The following is a 20,771-nucleotide window of genomic DNA, read 5'->3' on the forward strand; positions in this document are numbered from 1 at the left end:
GGCCTGAATATAAGCCACACCTTTTTTCCAAATTCTGACAGTGACAAGTTAAAGTGTGGCTTATATTCTCTCTGTGGTGTGGGGGAATGTCTCCCCCCCTTTAATTCTGAAGTTGTGGCTTATTTGAGGGTGCGGCTTATATTCGGGCCAATATGATAAATCAAGCATGTTTGGGGGGCCTAAATCGGCCCGCAGTGTATGTCCTGGGGCAAAATTCGAAAAAGCAAGCTCAGCAAAAAAAAGCTCAACAACTTTGGTCAGCCCTCACACATGTTCACTTCATCAAATCTGGCCCACTTTGAAAAAGGTTTGAGCACCCCTGTGGGGTCTGACTTAGGTCCAGAAAGCAGAAAAACAGCAGACACTTTATCAAGTTTTCTTCTAAATGTTTTGTGGCGTGAACAACTAACAGCCAAATAACGTCACTGTGAAGTCACTAGAAACAAACCATCCATCAGGGGAGAAATAAGAGCTACTCCAAACAACCCCATTTATCAAGTGGTAATTTGAAAGGGAATGAGTCACTCCTGGGAGAAGAGACATTCAATTCTTAATGCTGGCTCAACATCCAGATGAGAGAATTCCCACACAAGAAACCAGAAGTAGCTTAATCTTTCCAGGAGTTACTATCATAGTGCGCATTCACACTTATTGCTAGATTTGTGGGTCTTGTCTGAAAGCATTTTAATGGGAAACTTCATCAGTCAGCTCCCGTAACACAAGTAATTAAAAGAACCAGCTCCTGTACACATAAAATGATCTGTACACATAAAATGGCTGTTGTGCAGAGGCTGCTTTAACAGATTTTTTCAGCAATTGCATCCAGGCAAAACAGTGCAGCAGTTAAAATTGCTTTCCATTTATATGGGGCACAATTCAGTCAAAAGTTGTTGTTGTTGTTTAGTCGTTTAGTCGTGTCCGACTCTTCGTGACCCCATAGACCAGAGCACGCCAGGCACTTCTGTCCTCCACTGCCTCCCGCAGTTTGATCAAACTCATGCTAGTAGCTTCAAGAACACCATCCAACCATCTCATCCTCTGTCGTTCCCTTCTCCTTGTGCCCTCCATCTTTCCCAACACCAGGGTCTTTTCCAGGGGGTCTTCTCTTCTCATGAGGTGGCCAAAGTATTGGAGCCTCAGCTTCACGATCTGTCCTTCCAGTGAGCACTCAGGGCTGATTTCCTTCAGAATGGAGAGGTTTGATCTTCTTGCAGTCCATGGGACTCTCAAGAGTCTCCTCCAGCACCATAATTCAAAAGCATCAATTCTTCAGCGATCAGCCTTCTTTATGGTCCAGTTCTCACTTCCATACATCACTACTGGGCCAAAAGTTTAGTAAGTGCTTAATTCTCCCACTTAATATGTTTAATATGCTTCAGGTACTTTATTTCTATTTTACTTACAACAAAGATAAATACAGCTCTATTACAAATACAGCAGCACAAATATAAGATGGGGGGGGCACCTGGCTTACTAGTAGTACATGTGAAAAGGATCTGGGGGTCTTAGATGTATCAACAGAAGTATAGTGTCCAGATGAAGGAAAGCCACAGTACCACTCTATTCTGCCTTGGTCAGACCCCAAATGGAGACCTGTGTCCAGTTCTGGGCACCACAATTTAAGAAGGATACTGACAAGCTGGAATGTGTGCAATCAAGATGAAAAGGGGCCTGGAAACCAAGCCTTATGAGCAACTTAGCTGGAGTTGGGTATGTTTACCCTGGAACAGAGGAAATATGATAGCCATCTTCAAATATCTTAAGGGTTGTAATATGGAAAATGGAGTGGATAGGGCAGCTTCTAATAAATAAATAAAATTAAATAATTGTATATTTCATTTATATCCCACCTTTCCTCCAATGAATTCAAGGTGGCATACACAGTTCTCTCCCTGCCCTGCCCCCCCCTTTATCTCTGCAACAACCCTGTGTAGTAGTTTAGGCTGAGAGACTGTGACTGGCCCGAGGTCACCAAGTGAGCTTCAGAGCCGAGTGGGGATTGGAAGTCTCTCAGGTCCTAGTCCAAAATTCTAACCACTACACCACACTAATTATTTTCATGGGTTTTTTTTGGGGGGGGGGGGAGACTGAAGCAAATCATTATTTTTAAATGAATTTCTTACCCATTTTTTACCATGAGGTCCCAGGGGTTTAAACAATATAGGAACCCAGTATTAAAATTAGTTGAAACGATTCACAATCAGTAAAACAGAGTGAGTCCTAAAATATGTATCTCAGGTTTCAAAAGACAGCATTCAGCAGAAACTATACAAAGAAGGAGCCAGGTGCAACCCTGTGGGGGAAGGAATTTCACATCTTAGGGACTGCCACAGAGAATGCCATGTCCTCGGCCATCTCCCTCCCAAACTTTTGAGGGCGGCAGAACTACAAGAGGGTCTGCCGGGAAGCAAGCAAGCAAGCAAGCAGTATTTCACATATCAGGAGCCTAAATCATATAGGCCTAAACACCCATGTGTTTTACAGTGGCTTGTAATTCAAGGCAGAAGTGAGACTGGACTGGGCACTTTCTGTTCCAAAACAACATGCAAAACACTGGCTAGTTCATCCCACAGAGAGAAGTCATGTTCTTTCCCTCATTTATAACAATAACCTTTTTCCTGCTCTACTTAGAACTCAGGCATTTAAAAAGAAAGAAAGTTGAGTGAACTGCCACTGAGGAAAAGGTGGCAATGTATGTGCTATAAATATCGCACTGTGTTATACAAACCTGAGAAATATCTTTCTCCACTTTTCTTTTTCCTTGGCACATGGCTGTAGCTGTGCATTTCTGCACATTTTGATTTTATTTAGAATTTAGAGCATATTTCAAACAGCCTAGAATGTTTGCATTTACTATTTCATTACCATTGGGATGGTAATTAACTGAAGCCCTTTATGACTTGCAAAAAGGAGTCACATTAGTTTCTGAGGTTAGAGATCCCTTCCTACTACCACTGTCGTACAAAAATGAATTAGGTGATATTTAGCTAAGTTTCACTCAGAGAAGATCCAATGAAATTAATCCACATGACTAAGTTAGGTTCATTAATTTCAATGGATCTACTCTGAGTAAAACTCAGCATTTCTCCTTTCATTTATTGAAAGAAGTGCAAAAGCTCAGAACACTATACTGTACTCTCTCTCTCAAAATGGTGCAGTATGCAAGTTTTTATTTTTTTTTAAAAATGACACTGAAAATTGGGGGCAAAGAGGAGAAAGCAAGCTGAAAAACACAGACCAGCTAGGCCCATGTATAATATTCACCAATTTCTCTGAGCTGTCAATTTATTTATTTTTCCAGGTTGGGCAATGTGAGCCTTGGAGCTATTTTGCACGTGGGAAAAAGTTAGTTTCACACTAAATGTGTATTAAATAGGAAAAAGCAGCCAACCACAGCTCCCCAAAGTGTGCGCCTGTTACCCTTTGTTCTCTTTGTTTTGTTTGATGTTTAGGAAAATGAGTACCATCATAACTAACAGCTAATTTAACAGTGACGTTACAATTCAGGAAGAATGTGCTACGTTTAAGCAAAAGGAAATATGTCGCATTAAAACAAAAAACAAAGAAACCGAAGAGGAAACACTATTATTCCCGAGATGGCTGAGCAGTTCACAAATTCTGAAGACGGATCAATTAGCACTTAGGAAAATCTTCCCATTTGCCAGTTGGTGCTCAGGCTTGCCTCTTAATTAGCCCTTCCAAGCAGGCATATTTCCACGACATTGGGGGTAATGGACAATGAAATATCCTTGTCCTCCCCCAGCTCTGCAGATGCTTCCCCTCCAAACTTCTCCAGGAAAGACTTGGCCAATTTGCCACGGTCATTTCCATAAATCCCATTTACACTCTGTGCTCACAGGTCCCATTGCCCTCCTCCTGCCCACTTATGGCATCCCTTCACTGCCCATGCTTAGGTGAGGCAAGACAGCTATAAAATCATAAATGAGTTTTCCCGTGAAATAACAGACCAAACAGGTAATTACAAGTTACTAATGAATCCAAAAGAGCTTGTGTTGAAAAAGAGAAATCTGTGCGCAGTTACTTACCTGTACTAGGCAGGGTGCCAGCCATGTTTACTGTACCATCTTGGCTGCCATCTGTATTTTCCAGCTACTGCTGACCTTTCTACAACTTCTAAACCTCATTTCCCAGCTGTTCCTACATAAGCAAGATAGCTAAGAACGAAGCAATAATTAAACGCTTCTGATGCCAAGACGATATGCAAATTAAGACCATATCTAAGGTCCTAGCCAACGAGATGCTGGTATCTTTGAATAATGAGTCAGTGGTAGCATTTTCGTGTTTAATCTTTCACACAGCCTTTGACATTTGGCAGTAAAAAAGTGCTGCGTATTTTTTTTAAAAGGTAAGTGAACAAAGCATTTATGGATGGTGATATGTAAGAGATAAATATGTCACTACCATAAAGCTGTGTAAGTACTTTTTTTAGCCAAGTGAGTTGGGTGTTTTTTTAATAATTAATTCTTACTGCTTTTTAAAATATACAAAAAACACAACTATAGCAACATATACAGACAACGTAAACTATCAGCTAATCAGAATGGGTGTTTTATTAGAGAAGAAAAAGAAAAAGAAAAACCATGCTAAGTAAAAGGAAGGAAGGAATTCCAAGTATTACGTTTTGTTGGGGGAGTCCTTTGATGTTCTTTTTTCTCTAATAAGCTAATAAAAATCATACCACCCTACAATATTACCTTTCTTCAATTGTCCACTGACCACTCTTTAAGTTTCTGAATTACAGTATTTTTCACCCTAGAGGGCGCACCGGCCCACAAATAATATATTCAATAGCCTTGATTTCTTTACCTCATAAATCAAAGTTTGGAAACCAAAAAGGTTGCTTACTTGTAAAGATAATACTCAGCTTGATCCACTTGTTCACGTGAAGTAATGTTGTCTATAAACTGCAGGAGAAAAAGATGATCAGCTCAGAGTGCAGAATGGTGCAAACCTAACTAGTTTTGTGAATGGTTCAACAAGTGTTACGGTTTGCAACTGAAGAACATTACAGTTCCAATCACTTGCCAGGTAAAAGGAACATCATATAATTGTACTGAACACAGTCAATTACAATTGGGACATATGGCAAGCCATTTACAAACCAGTTGTAACTGGGCTACTCAATTCTATTCCCCGTTCCACCTGTTTTCCTGCCCCCACCTTGCAACTGTCAGTCAGCAATCCTTGGTCTCTGAAGCTCACTCAATCCTCAATGGCCTGTTTTTGTGCTTCACCTCTCTTAGCCCTCCCCCACAAAATATTTGTACTTCTACAAACTTTGGGGTTCCCCCAAATCTGCTAATGCCTCTATCTTGTGCAGTGCAGAACAGGTTTCATGCAACAGCACAGACATCTGAGCATCAGAAATAGAGGGAACGACTCCACATTATTTATGTAATTGTTAAATTTATATGGCTGTCCATCTATGCTTTTTTAAAGATTGTACATTATGAAGATAGGCTCGAAATACACAGTAATAGTGAAAGGGAACAATGGCTGGCAAAATCTTGGGAGATGAAGCATGAGTAGGACATCCAGTGACCATTGGGTGGGGCTCCAATATATTGCATAGTTCCTTCAACCTTTCTTTAAGCAAAAGCAAAAAACAAATTATGTAAAACAGTTGAAATATGCAAAACTTGCTTGATTTGCATAATCTATGCAGCTCACAGGACTCCACATGTTTTGGTAACGTCACAGAAATTCTTTTTTCTTTTTTCAAAAAATGCAAAGTGCATGTAGCGCCATCAGAAATCATCACTATGAAGTCTACCCTTCATGTTTTCATTTATCATTTCCTTCAGAAACGCCAGGTCGTTCCCCATTTCTAGGACATAGTGAAACATGAAACGCTGGGAAGCCTAGGAGGGAGCACAGCAGGACTTCATCAAAGGCAATGGAAGCTCCTGAGAGAGCTCCTGAACAACAACTACTACTAATTAATTATTATTATTATTATTGTTGTTGTTGTTGTTGTTGTTGTTGTTGTTCGTTAAATTTGTTCGTCACTTTATGTTGCCCAAGGCAACCCAAAGCAACTTACAACCAAACTTCTAAGCTGTAGCAGGTGTAGCTTCTCCTATCACTACAGCACTGTGATTAGAAAAGTCCTGTATGGTGAAATCTTACTGGGCTGGTGGATCCCTATTTTCCAGTATCTGTCAGGGGCAGGGAAAGAGCTACCCGCTCTTAAGTCCTTGGATGTCAGTGAAGAGCAATCATCCATTCTCTCGACTTTGGAGATTAAGGACACATGTCCAGTTCCACATGAATGCAGTATATTGAGCTATGTATAATTATCGGTGAACTGGAAGAAGCTAAACGGAAGCAGCTGCTTTCTCTTTGATGTGGTACCGGAATTGGAGAAAAACACCCAATTAAATGAACAAACAGCATGTGCTGCTCTGGTTTTAAATGAAATGCTTTTTTCACAACACACTTAGCTGACCTATGGAACTTTCTTCCACCAGCTTTACTTATGGCCAACAACATAAGCCATTTTTAAAAGGGGGATAGGGCAAACATATTACCGGTAATTGAAAACAGAAGTATCAACAGTATTAATATAGTTCATTTTTCCTCCATGAAGAAAAAGCACAGCTGTTGGTAGAGCAACTTCATTTTCAGAAGGACCCAGTTTCAATCAACTGAGTCTCAGGTGAAAAGAATCAGGAAGCATACAATGTGCAAGGTTCTGCCTGTGACCCTGAAAAGTCACTGCCAAACATAGAATAGATAAACAGGAAACTGATAGCTCCCAAGATTTTTGCAGACTACAACTCCCATCATCCATGACCATTGGTTATCTGGCTGTGGCTGATGGGAGTTTGAGTCCCAAAATAAAGTAGACAATCCTGGCCAAGCTGGATAAACAGCCTGAGCCGGATACAAGGCTGTGTTCCTATCATATAATATCACAGGTTGCCTATTTTAAGATATTCCATTAATTTATCTGGACTCTTTTCAAGCCAGGTACAGGCCCAGGTATAGCATCTAAACCGATCTTTGTAGGGAGAGGTCTGGGGGAATGATAGTTGATTCTCTTTGAGGGGCCCTGCACTGCAGTGGTTTCATTTCTATATATGAGACGATAGCAATTGGAAACTATTACTTGACAGCATGTGAGTTAACTTGTGGTGTCCCACAAGGGTCGACCTTGTCCCCCACGTTATTCAACATCTATATGAAGCTGTTGGGAATGTCATCAGGGGTTTTGGGATCCCACTGATGACACACTACTTCATCTCTCAATGCCATGTGAATCAGGAGAGGCGGTTGAGATGCTGGGCTGCTGCCTTGAGGTGGTAATGGGCAGAGTGTGGGCCATTAAACTGAAACTGAACGCAGACAAGCTGAAGGTGCTGAGTGTTGTGGGCTTTAGGGTCCAGGAAGTGAGCAGACAACCTTTTCTTGACAAGATGTACACCCCTGGAGTGATCAGGTCCATAGCTTGAGTTGGGGGTGCATCTTGAACCAAAAATTGTCTTTTCATCTGACCTCATCGTTGTATAGATTTCAAAAAAAGGTCAAGATGCATATTTTTGTCCAGGCCTTTGTGGGTGGAGGATGAGACCAGAATATCCTTCCCATTGCAGTGCTGTAGTTATTTCCAACTGATTCTCTAATCTGTGGTCTAGTAATGTTTATGCAGAACATTTTATTTGAATTGAGCAACATGTAACCCTCTCTGGGACCATAGGCCCCAACTCTACGGGGCTGAGGGCCCTCCCAAAGTAAGCAGGGACAGGGCTGAGTCCCCCCAATCTTGAGGGGCAGGGCCCCACCAGGCCTCCCCGCAGTGGTGGAGGGCCACCCCAGGGCCCGCAGCCTCCGCCCAACATCACATGTGTGATGTCACAAAAATACGAAGAGTCCTCCCCCCCCCCCCATATTGTCACATGGAACTTGGCATCTCTGTCTGGGACTGTGTGGTGAAGTGTGGGCTGTATATGACTACAAATAAAAAAATGTAACCCACCAGAGGCTGGGATTGAAAGACAGGGAATGGAATATTGTATCAGGCTACTAGTTTGATAAGCTATTAGTTGTAGAATGCCCAGTACACTTTAATATGAATACAAATAATTAATAACCATCAAGTGTCCTCATGTTTCCACATCTGGACACTACAAGAACATCTGGCCTAGTACGGCTACAATGTTCTTTTCCAGGCAGTCTTATCTTTCTTTCTTTTTCAAAATCCAATTTAGTTGATTGCCTTGATGCTATATTGACATGCATGACCTCCACATGCCAGCAATACTTTATTGACACTTTAGAACTTGGAATCTTATCTCTAGGCCTGGGGGAGTTAAGAAGTAGAGCTTGTACTACAAAGCATTAGCGTTATAGCCAAAGAAGGTCAGCTCAATAGTGAGACAAATAATGTACATTAAAAAGTAATAACAAAGCTTGAGAAGAGAGATTAGAAAGAAGGCACATCACACTGAGGCAAATCATCTCAACTCATCTCAGGGCTTTAAATGACTATCATTGTGCCCTCAGCACAATACTAACTCAGTAACTTTAGATCACAGTATAGCATATGCAGCAAAAAATATTTCAGTTCAAGATCTCCTGGAAGAAAAGAGGTTATATCTGACTAGGGGCTTTTTAGCGAGGGTTGGGGGTATTGTGGCTTTCATCTTTAGCCAAACTGGAGTTTGCATTCTTACCCGGGATACAGTTAAGGAGCTGACAGGAAGCTTTCTTTCATAGGTTCTGTCCATCAGAGTGGCTAGTTCAGCTGTAGAAAGAAAATAAAAAATCTTCAATTATCACTAATCATTTCTGAGAAGGAAAAAAACCCAAAGGAGTATAAACAAAGTTACTCAGTGATCTGGACTAAAAGACAGATAAAAGCATTTAATGTAAGCCTCCATTTTTAAATATCAGCCATGGAAATGTAATAACTTCTCACTCCAGCCATAGGATTTGCTGCTAGCCTACTCATCAAAAGTTAACACTGCCTTCTCAGGGAACAGTGGACATGGAAGTTAGCCTTTCTTCCTACAACCATAGCTCTACGCCAGGCTTTCTCAAACTTGGGTCTCCAGCTGTCTGTGGACTACAGTTCCCATCATCCCTGACCACTGGTCCTGCTAGCTAGGGATGATGGGAGTTGTAGTCCAAGTCTGGGAAACCTTGCTATAGAAACACAGCATAAAGCTGCATAAACTAGAACTATGGCTTTTGAATTGGACACAGACTTGAAACATGTATGTTCCGAAATTATCAGAATGAAAACTGAATCTGCACAATTTATTCCAGATGTAGACTTCTGATTTTCTATTTCTGAACTTTCAAACCCCTTGGGCAAATGCTGTTGAACTACCACTCTCATAATCTCATAAGCCATTCTTGCTGGGGCTGATGGGCTTTGTAGTTCAGCAACATCAGGAGGGCTAAAGGCTCTCACACCTCCCACACAGTAAGCCCTACTAGAGCAGGTATGGGCAACCTGTGGTCTTCTGGAGGATATTGGACTCCAGTTTCCATCAACCCCAGCCAGCATGGCCAATGGTCAGGGATGATGGGAGTTATGGTCCAGCAACATCAGGAGAGTAACAGGTTCCCCACTCCTGCAATACAGCTTCGTCATGCTAATCATTGGTGCACAAGACTCTTTCTTTGGTAGAAGCATAGATAATCTGGTCCAACCCCCTTCAATGACAAATGACTGTCCAAGCTCTGCTTAATAGCCTCCAAGGAAGAAGAGTCCACAGCCTCCCAAGGGAGATAATGCCACTGCCAAACAGCTCAAAAGTTTTTCCTGATGTAGTCTGATGTCTTCACAAAGTACTTGGAAATCTTTGCCAGAGCTTTTGCTCCAGTATAAAGCATGCTCTGCTGACACACATTCATCAGCCCCATCGTGAAATGCTGCAAAAATAGGTAGTAGAAATCAGGTTAACTGAACAGAGTAGCATAGCAGTTCTGCCAGCAAAGCTTCAATTACTGTTTCACTACTGGGAAAGAAATGAATAATTCATTTTGCATTTGCCTCTTTTATACACTTGCAGCATTCCTGCAAAAAAGATAGGACTTTCCCTTGATTCATCGTATGTACTCTGTGCAGCTTGTTATTTAATATTTTAAACTCTATTTGTCATTTAGTCAAATTGAGTCTCATGTGTCAGATAACAACAACAACAACAACAACAACAACAACAATTTTATTATTTATACACTGCCCATCTGGCTGGTTTTCCCAGAGAAGGCCCTCTGTCTGGTTCCCTGCAACCTTGCTTCTTGCGGTGAGAGAACCAGCAGGAGACCCTCAGAGGAGGACTTCAGTGTCCAGGCTGAACAATGGGGCAGGAAATACTCCTTCAGGTATACTGGGCTGAGGGCCTTTTGGGGCTTTAAAGGTCAGCATCAACACTTTGAATTGTGCTCAGAAGTACACTGGAAGCCAGTAAAGATCCTTTAGGACCTGTATTATATGGTCCCAGCGGCCACTCCCAGTCACTAGTCTAACTGCTGCATTCCGGATTAGTTGTAGTTTCCAGGTCACCTTCAAAGGTAGCCCCACATAGAGTGCATTGCACAGCAATGCACTCTACGTGGGGTGTATGTACCACTCTGGCGAGACAGTCTGCAGGCAGGTATGGTTTCAGCCGGCGTACCAGATGGAGCTGGTAGACAGCTGCCCTGGACACAGAATTGACCTGCACCTCCATGGACAGCTGAGTCCAAAATGACTCCCAGGCTGTATACCTGGTCCTTCAGGAGCACAATCACCTCATTCAGGACCAGGGAGTCCCCCATACCTGCCCGCTCCCTGTCCCCCCAAACAGTATTTCTGTCTTGTCAGGATTTAACCTCAATCTGTTAACCGCCATCCATCCTCCAGACACTCACACAGGACCTTTATTGCCTTCACTGGTTCAGATTTGAAGGAGAGGTAGAGCTGGTTATCATCTCCATACTGGCGAATGCCCAACCCCTTGATGATCTCTCCCTGCGGCTTCATATAGATGTTAAAAAGCATGGGGGAGAGGATGGAGCCCTGAGGCACCCCACAAGTGAGAGCCCAGGGGTCTGAACACTCATCCCCCACCACCACTTTCTGAACAGGAAGGAAGGAGTGTAACCACTGTATAACAGTGACCCCAGCTCCCAGCTCCTCTAGGCGGTTCAGAAGGATGTCATGATCAATGGTGTCAAAGGCCGTTGACAGATCCAGCAGGACCAGGAAACAGCTTTCACCTTGGTCCCTGGCCCGCAGAGATCATTGACCAGTGTGACCAAGACAGTTTCAGTCCCATGATGAGGCCTGAATCCCGATTGGAAGGGATCCAAATGGTCCGCATCCTCCAGGCTGGAGTTGTTCAGCGACCACCCGCTCGATCACCTTGCCCAAGAATGGAAGATTTGAGACTGGACGACACTTGGCCACATTGGTTAAGCGTCTGTTCCCAATATGAGCAAGACTATTCTAATCAGATGGTAAGTGGCAAACTCTTAATTTAGCTGGATCAGTTCTTTATCAGTATAGCAAGATTACAGATGCTCTGGGTACAGAAGGCAAATAGTATTTCCTTTAAGGCACTGTTTTTCTCAAACTTGGGTCCCCAGCTGTTGTTGGACTACAACTCCCATCATCCTAAGCTAGCAGGACCAGTAGTCAGGAATGATGGGAGTTAGTCCAACAAGTTTGATAAACACTGTTTTAAGGGCTAGGGAGAATAACTCACTAAAAAGAGACTTTGGGCACCTCTGGGTTGAACAGTTATTGGCTAGTTTCCAATCTCCCCTTTTCAGTGTGGGTTATTAGGAGAAAATTGTCAATCTTTGTCTGGTGTCTATATTACCTATGGTGTACAAAAGATATATATTGTCCTTCTACAAAGCCCAAATTACTGAAAGTGGTATGGAAATCTCATGAATCAGCCAAAGAAAATCATAATTAATTCTAAATTCAGAGTGACATCCATCCAACAACTAAGCATAACCTTCCAAAATAATGAGATCTAAGATTGCCTATTGATGAAATTTGCTTTACCACTGTCTGTAGAGATTAAAATTCCCAGTCCCTATAAATGGGTGACTCAAGGGACTTGTAACTAGGAATAAAGCTTTTCAACTCCCAAAACTGCTGGTTCAAATCTGGTTCAGGTCAGCACCAATCAATGGAAGGTTATTGTATAATAGCTGCTTGGTATCCTCTTTGAAATAAATCAGTGGTCTCAAGTTTAGTTTCTAATGGACAGGAGGAAAAACCACTAGCACAAAGAGGTACTGTAGATTGCAGGCAGTCTCCTTAAGGATGTCAGTACTCTCATATGGCATTCAGTATTTCAATATGTCAGTATCCTCATATGGCATTCAAAAAACCACTGTTAAGCAGTAAATTTCTCCTGCGGTTTAGACAAATAATGGGATTTTCATAAGTCACGTCCGAGGCCTCATGCGACCTTCAATGCAGCTTCTGGTTTTCTACCAGATGTTACGTTGGAGGCTTTGCAAGGCCCTGCATGTTGCCTGGGAGGTTAGCACCCACACAAAAAATAAATCTGTGGGCCCCTTAGAGTTGGCACCAGTGCTTGGCAAGAAGAACCCTGCTGGAACAGACAAAATGGCCTATCTAGCCCAGCATCCCATTTCCCATAGTGGCCAACCAAATGCCTACAGGAACACAAAACATAAGGGCAACAGACACCTCCCTTTGTCGCCCCCCTTCTACCTGTATGCTGCATCAGCATCTGATTATGGAGAAAGCATATAACTAGTAGCTGTTGACAGCCAATGGCCCATCTAATAAAGCATCCTTTCTTCACAGTGGCCAACCAGATGTCTATGAGGAGCTCAAAAGCACTCTCCCCTCTTGCAGTTTCCTGCAACGGGCATTCAGAAGCCTCTCACCATGAAAGCAGAACATAGCCATGGTGGTCAGTAGCGACAAATAGCCTTATCCTCCATAAATGTGTCTAATTCTCTTTTAAAGCCATCCACATTGGCAACTATATCCTTGTGTCTGTGAAAAACTATTTCCTTCCCCCCCCCATCCTGACTCTCCCTCCATTCAGTTTCAGTGGATGACCCCAGGGTCTGATACAGTGGACGCTCGGGTCGCGAACATGATCCATGCGAGAAACACGTTCACAACCCATGGAGTTCACAACCCGCAGCACCTCGTCTGCGGACGTGTGGGTCGCGATTCGGTGCTTCTGCGCATGTGCCAAAACCCGGAAGTAACCCGTTCCGGTCATTCCGGGTTTGGTGCGGTGCGCAACCCGAAATCACACAAACTGAAGCGTCTGTAACCCAAGGTATGACTGTATTATGAAGGAGGGAGAAAAACCTCTTTTTCTCCACTTTTTCCACATCGTGCATTAATTTCATGAAGCTTGCTTTATTCACTTGAAAGCATTCATAAACTGCTTAATATTTTTAAAACCTCTAAACACTGTACAATGTAAGAACAATAAAAAAATCAAAACAAAGAAACACAACATAAAACTTGTAAAACATTAATGTAAAGCTTTATAAAATCAGGAATTCAAACAATTTTTTTAAAAAAACAAGGTCCTAACTTAAGGATCAGGGAAACCTTGGGCAAAAAAGTGTGTCTTTACGAGTTTCCATCCCCACCCTTCAATACTTGCATTTTTCTTTTTTATTACACTAAAAAACCCCCAAACATTTCAATCTTTCATAGCCTAAGAATTGTTCTAGCCTTTTGTTTGTCAATTTCTGCACCTTTTTCTGCACATTCCATCCCCTTTGTCGACACCGAGCCCTGGAACAAACCCATGATTAATGCTTGCATTCTTTCCCTTTTCAAAATTAATCAACCTGCTGTGTAATCACAAAGGTGTTTCAGAACCACAACCCATTTTAATGTTCTTTTAAAAAGAGTGGTGAAATCCAGGCTTTAACTGCTATGTCTGTGAACAATAGAGCCTTTAAATGGTGCTAAGGGAAGATTCATCCACACCACGGGCACTTCATGCGTGACTCCCCCACCCACCCACAGGAGAAAATGCAGAGCAGCTCCTGAAAATGGGGAGCCCCAGCAACATCCACACTTGTGTACATCACACAGCACCAACATTTCCCCCTTACAGAGAGATTATCTCCATCATGTGCAATTGTAATGCTTCCCTGAGTAAAACTAATGCATCCCTTGATTGAGAGTTGCCATCATCTGCAAAGACAGCACTGCCATCTTGTGATCAAATAACAGATAATGCAAGATTACTATTTGCAAACTGAAAAGCCCAGATTTTTTCAACCAAATACGGACAGGAATTGTTACATTCCACATCCAATTATTTATCCCAGTCTCTATTTCTTTGACCTTCTGTCCATTCAGAATCCTGACTTGACAGCTTGCCTCCTAGGATTTCTGCCCGTTTTTCCTTCAAAGTTAGATGGTCAGCTATTTCTTCCTGCCTAAATCATTGATTAATGCATCATCTTTTAGCATTAATCCTGTGGGATTTGCCTGTCCAGTATCACAAATAATCCTGTGGGATTTGACTGTCCAGGATTCTGTGGGATTTGACTGCCCAGTATCAAGGGCATAGCCATTGATGAGGAGCTGGGATGTGGGATGCCATGATAGAACCATGGGGAAAAGTTATGTTACATGTTATGGGAAAGAGGAGAAATAACTTCCATAGAAATGCCATTTGCAATAGCAGCCCCCGTTCTGCTTTGAAAGGCTCTTGGATTCTGCAACCACAAAGGCCGCATCTACAATGTACGTTTAAAGCAGATTCAAACCACTTTAAACAGTCTGTGAACAGTAGCTTGTTAAGGGTCCTGAGAGTTGTTAGGAGACCCCTCTACCCCTCAGAGAGTTACCATTCCCAGTTTTTTAAAAATCAATCCCTCTTCCAAAGGAACTCTGGGAATAGTAACTTTGAGCGGAATAGGGGTCTCCTCTCAGCACCCTGAACACACTTTCCCTGGAGGAAGCCATGCCTCCTGAAAGATATACGATACTACTTTAAACATATAGTGCAGATAGAGCCAAGGGCTAACATAACTTCTATTCCAGAATTTAATGTCTCGACAGTTCTCCACTTCTTTCTCACATACCTCACCCTCAACAACTCAGGTGTCTTGCTCTGGGAAAACCTGGTGAAGACCACTAACGAATGTGAATTTACAGGGCCTTTTGGCGGCCCATAGCAACATTTGACACTACGCTCCCACCCCAGCCCTCACACCGCCTTGCCAAAACCAGTGAAGTGAGGTGCTAGGCTTTGGGAAGGAGGCATGAGGGATCTGACAGTGCCTTAGAGTCCTCCCACCTCCTTCCCAAAGGCTAGTTAGCACTTTCCCAGATTTAGGACCGTGCCAGAGCCAGGTGCTTCCTTCCCAAAGTCCAGCGACTCTCTTATCTGGCTTTGGGAAGGCAGCATGAGGGCTGGGGAGCAGTCAAATTTTGGCTTTGCTGCCCCCACCCTGCACGACAAGGCAGTGTGTGACCTGCAGATTCTGTGTCAAAGTACTCTTGCAGCCCACTTGGTATGAACAGTTGGACTGCCCTGAATTAGACAATAGTTCATCATTATTTTAGACTCCAATGTATTTCCTTACCCAGGCTCTGCTGATCTTTTTGTCTTTGTTCCCATGTTGAACTGTCCACATATGCAGCTGAAAGAATACATCTTCTACCTAATAAAAAGAGAGTCAATAGCAATATATAAGCACTATCATTTAGAAAGGTTTCAATTTCTCTAAATGCACATTTTATTAGTCACCTTCTTTTTTAAACATTCAGTTCTCTAAATTAAATGCAATAAATTGACATCATGCTTTGGAATCCAAACACTGTAGAACTAAGAACTCTGATCTCCCTGTCAGCTTTACTGAATATGGCTTTAGGGGGTGTCCGGCCACTACATCATAAATCAGACCTCCATAAAACACAGGCTGATCTTATAATTCATTGCATATTGGCTTGTTATTAACAGGAGTACATAAACATGATTCCCCATCTAAAAGGTGCTGATTAAAAGGTGAAATACTAGTTCCTTTCAAGTAACGCAAAAGTGGAATCTGAAATCCATATGCCTACAATTAATGCAAAATATCTGTACTGCCAAGACTACAGTATTTATTCCAGCCCTCCAAGTGAATGTTAGATGTTAGACAGCATAGGGGATAATTATGAATCCTGACAAACCCCATAAGGAAGGCTTCACGGGGCCAGAGCACTCCCCAAGCATCACCCTCTGGAAATGACCATCCAATTAGGAGTGGAACCACCACAAAGCTGTGCCACCTACCCCTTCTGGACAGCTGCTCCAGAAACATACCACAGTCGATGATACTGAAAGCTGCTGAGAGGTTGAGAATTAACAAAGACAGATTTCCCCTGTCTCTCTCTCTTTTGACATAGGTTACCATATAGGGCAACCAAAGTAGTTTCGGTGTCAAAACCGTGTCTAAAGCCCAACTGAAATGGGTCTAAAACCAGTTTCTTCCAAGAGTGCCTGGATCTGGTCTGTGACCAGATCATGCTCAAGAACCTTGCCCAAGAAGGAGAGATTGGCTACTGGCTGGTAGTTACAGTACTTAGATTTTCTATACCCAGGGAGGGTTTCTTGAAGAGTAGTTTTACCACTCCCTCCTTCAAACAGGTAGGGATCACCCCCTCTTGCAAGGAAGCATTAATCGCCTCCTGGCCTAGCAGGTTGTCTCCCTCCCTGCTAGTTTTTCACGGCCAATAGAGAGGGACTGTTTAGCCTTGGTGGGGTTGAAGAAGCCTACAGTTGCCCCACACCCTCAAACCACCTGATTAAAAAATGGTCTAGGTGTATATTTTAGGATCATAGAGTAGGAAGTATGCTGCGTTCAGAAATAAATCTAGTGCTGGACAATGTTCTTGATAGTCCTTGCTCACTTGGTCCTCTTTAGCGTGCAAGGGGGTCAGACTAATGCAAAGGAGTCAAATGAGATTTGTAACCATAAACCTGACCGGGCAACCTAACTTCATTCCAACAGCACAATTTCCCATTCCCTCATTAAATTTGAATGCAGGAGTCAAGATAGGGCTCATTGCTGAAACACAAAACGTTCCCCTGAGCAAGCCCAACAACCATAATTCCAATGTCTCATTGCTTAAGATATCACACTGCACTGGCTTTTCCTGGACATTTTGACATGTCTGAGGTGGCCAAACTCCAAACTCAAAATGTAGAATTTGAATGCTTGTACTCAATGTCATTCTGACATCTTAGATGTTCAATACACTTAGTAGCAGGAGACTCTTTCAGGTGGTTCGCAATTTAACGGAACCACCTTTACCACCGGGGCCTTGTAAAGACCCCAAGATCTCATGCAACGATTTTGCAAAGTTTTTTGCAGATAAAATCACTCATATTCAGAAGGAGCTAGACACCACCGTGGGAGCAGGGCTGGGGCGGGAGAGTGCTAGAGCTCTGTCTATAACATCCTTCTGGACCGTCTAGAGGGGCTGGGAGCTGGGGGCACTGTTATACAGTGGTGCCCCGCAAGACGAACGCCTCGCAAGACGGAAAACCTGCTAGACGAAAGGGTTTTCCGTTTTGGAGGCGCTTCGCAAAACGAATTTCCCTATGGGCTTGCTTCGCAAGACGAAAATGTCTTGCGAGTTCCTGCGGTTCCCCCCCTTTTTTCCCCCTTTTCCTAAGCCGCTTATCAGCTGATCCGCTGATACGCCGCTTAACAGCTGATCGCTAAAAGCCGCTAAACCGCTAATAGCGCTAATCCGCTAAGCTGTCAATGGGCTTGCTTCGCAAGACGAAAAAACCGCTATACGAAGAGCCTCACGGAACGGATTAATTTCGTCTTGCGAGGCACCACTGTACAGTGGTTTCGCTCCTTCCTCCTGGGCCGTGTTCAGAAAGTGGTGGTGGGGGATGAGTGTTCAGACCCCTGGGCCCTCACTTGTGGGGTGCCTCAGGGTTCCGTCCTCTCCCCCATGCTTTTTAACATCTATATGAAGCCGCAGGGAGAGATCATCAGGGGGTTTGGACTGGGTGTCCATCAATATGCAGATGATACCCAGCTCTACCTCTCTTTCAAATCAGAACCAGTGAAGGCGGTGAAGGTCGTGTGTGAGTGAGTGCCTGGAGGCGGTTGGATGGCGGCTAATGGATTGAAGTTGAATCCTGACAAGACAGAAGTACAGTGGTGCCTCGCAAGACGAAAAGAATCCATTCCGCGATTCTCTTCGTCTAGCGGTTTTTTCGTCTTGCGAAGCAAGACCATTGGCGGCTTAGCGGCTTAGCGCTATTAGTGGCTTAGCGGATCAGCTGATAAGTGGCTTAGAAAAAGGGGGGGGGGGAAGGAAAAAAAACCCGTAGGAACTCACAAGACATTTTCGTCTTGCGAAGCAAGCCCATAGGGAAATTCGTTTTGCGAAGCTCCTCCAAAACGGAAATCCCTTTCGTCTAGCGGGTTTTCCGTCTTGCGAGGCGTTCGTCTTGCGGGGCACCACTGTACTGTTTTTGGGGGACAGGGGGCGGGCTGGTGTGGAGGACTCCCTGGTCCTGAATAGGGTAACTCTGCCCCTGAAGGACCAGGTGCGCAGCCTGGGAGTCATTTTGGACTCACAGCTGTCCATGGAGGCGCAGGTCAATTCTGTATCCAGGGCAGCTGTCTACCAACTCCACCTGGTACGCAGGCTGAGACCCTAGCTGCCCGTGGACTGTCTCGCCAGAGTGGTGCATGCTCTAGTTATCTCCCGCTTGGACTACTGCAATGTGCTCTACGTGGGGCTACCTTTGAAGGTGACTCGGAAACTACAACTAATCCAGAATGCGGCAGCTAGACTGGTGACTTGGGGCGGCCGCCGAGACCACATAACACTGGTCTTGAAAGACCTACATTGGCTCCCAGTACGTTTCCGAGCACAATTCAAAGTGCTGGTGTTGACCTTTAAAGCCCTAAATGGCCTCGGCCCAGTATACCTGAAGGAGCATCTCCACCCCCATCGTTCTGCCCGGACGCTGAGGTCCAGCACCGAGGGCCTTCTGACGATTCCCTCATTGCGAGAAGCAAAGCTACAGGGAACCAGGCAGAGGGCCTTCTCGGTAGTGGCGCCCGTCCTGTGGAACGCCCTCCCATCAAATGTCAAAGCGATAAATAACTACCTGACATTCAGAAGACATCTTAAGGCAGTCCTGTTCAGGGAAGTTTTTAATGTGTGATATTTTACTGTATTTTTGGTTTCTATGGAAGCCGCCCAGAGTGGCTGGGGAAACCCAGCCAGATGGACGGGGTACAAATAAAAAATTATTATTAGTAGTATTAGTATTAGTATTGCATTACAAATTAAAACCAGAGTAGAGGTTAAAACAAAGGCTCACTTTGCTCAAGGGAGGTGGGGAATGGGAAAACTCCAGCTTTCATCTTCAACCCTAGAGGGAAATACTGTACATTGTGGAAAGGTACTACAGAATATTTAGAGGATTCCACATCCTTTCTCTCTCTCATGAGGCAGTTAAGGAATAGAAGAGGATGAAGTTGAAAACAGCTATTTTTCTCCCTTTCTGTGTCTCGCCTGCTTGCTGTACAAAAATCCTCCATGGGGACTTAGCTCTGACTCTATGCAAATCCAGGATTATAATGCAGCACTACACATCTCCCAATGGAGGCTACATGATGATGGGTTTATAGTTTTATGTATACAAAAAGAAAATAGCCCTTGTCAACCTGATGTCCTCCAGTTGTTGTTGAACTCCAGCTCCCATCAGCTCCAGCCAGCACATCTGGAGGGCACCAGGTTGTCAAAGGTATAAAATGAGCAGCCAAAAGGCCAAAAACATATTTGTTGGCCACAGCCACTATGCTATTGATGTAAACAAGGAAGGGCATAATAACACCAAGCACATTTTTCTAAACTCCAGGTTCCCATTGATTTTGGCAACGACAGCATATATGTATATATATGTGTGTACACACACACAGAGGGAGAGAGAGCGCATGGAGGGAGGGCAACCACGAGCCTTGATGGAAATGCCAAGTGGTCAACAGATAGATCATTTGACCAGAGGAGGGAGAGATAACCCTCCTTCTCAGCTGGCTGAAATGTATACAAGAGCACTTTTGCTAACTCTCAAAAAGGCTGGCCAAATGAATGTGGCTCTCACACCAAAAGGTTAGCCGTACTCTTACATAAAAGGTCAACGTGGTAAAACGATGGGGGTCATGGAATCACAGAACCGTAGAGCTGGGGAAAGATCATTAAGGGTCATCTAGTCCAACCCCCTGCAGTGCAGGAATCCTTTTGCCACAAAACAAAAAGATGCCCCAGAAGTGACCTCAGGGCTCCATTGATAACCATGAATCCTTCGCAGCGCTGGATGAAATCTCTGGCAGCTAACACGGAAACTCTCACATATAAAACGGCAAAGGCTGTAGTGACACGAAAGCCGTTTAAACTCGAGCAGGCGCAGGAAGGTCAAGCGAGGAGGCTGCTGCAAGCCTGACGCCCATGTGCTCCAATATCTGAGGGCACGGAGAACACATTCCGGGGCGCAGCCTGGCCTCACGCAGACCTCCCCTGCGCTGCGCTCGGGGCCCCTGGAGCTCAGTCCCCGAAAGACCCGCCTGGCGGCCCCACAGCCCACACCCACCTGCCGCAGCCCAGCTCCGAAGCGCAACCTGCAACCCTCGCCTCAGGACGGGCGCCGCCATCTCGGCCCGCACCACCTCTTCGACGGGGGGGGTGGAGGAGCTTAGGCGGCACGCCGGCGCAGCCGCTGGCGAGACGCGGGAGATTCGGCGAGGGCGGTCCCTGCGCG

The 20,771-nt window shown here is 44.2% G+C and overlaps 1 protein-coding gene across 1 annotated transcript in view; it reads right to left on the minus strand.

Moving 5' to 3' along the window:
• Positions 1-20,729, minus strand: part of MRPS27 (mitochondrial ribosomal protein S27) — a 56,348-nt gene extending 35,619 nt beyond the window's left edge. The window contains exons 1-4 of the mRNA XM_079995722.1: positions 20,604-20,729; positions 15,577-15,654; positions 8,697-8,767; positions 4,867-4,925 (exon numbers count right to left, since the gene is read on the minus strand). Of these exons, the coding sequence (XP_079851848.1) occupies positions 4,867-4,925; positions 8,697-8,767; positions 15,577-15,654; positions 20,604-20,664 (269 nt within the window). The 5' untranslated portion in view covers positions 20,665-20,729. The remainder of the gene's footprint in view (positions 1-4,866; positions 4,926-8,696; positions 8,768-15,576; positions 15,655-20,603) is intronic.
• Between the last annotated feature and the right edge of the window lie 42 nt (positions 20,730-20,771).

This window comes from Podarcis cretensis (assembly GCF_951804945.1).
Source record: "Podarcis cretensis genome assembly, chromosome: 11".
In the NCBI taxonomy this organism is placed as follows: Eukaryota; Metazoa; Chordata; class Lepidosauria; order Squamata; family Lacertidae; genus Podarcis; species Podarcis cretensis.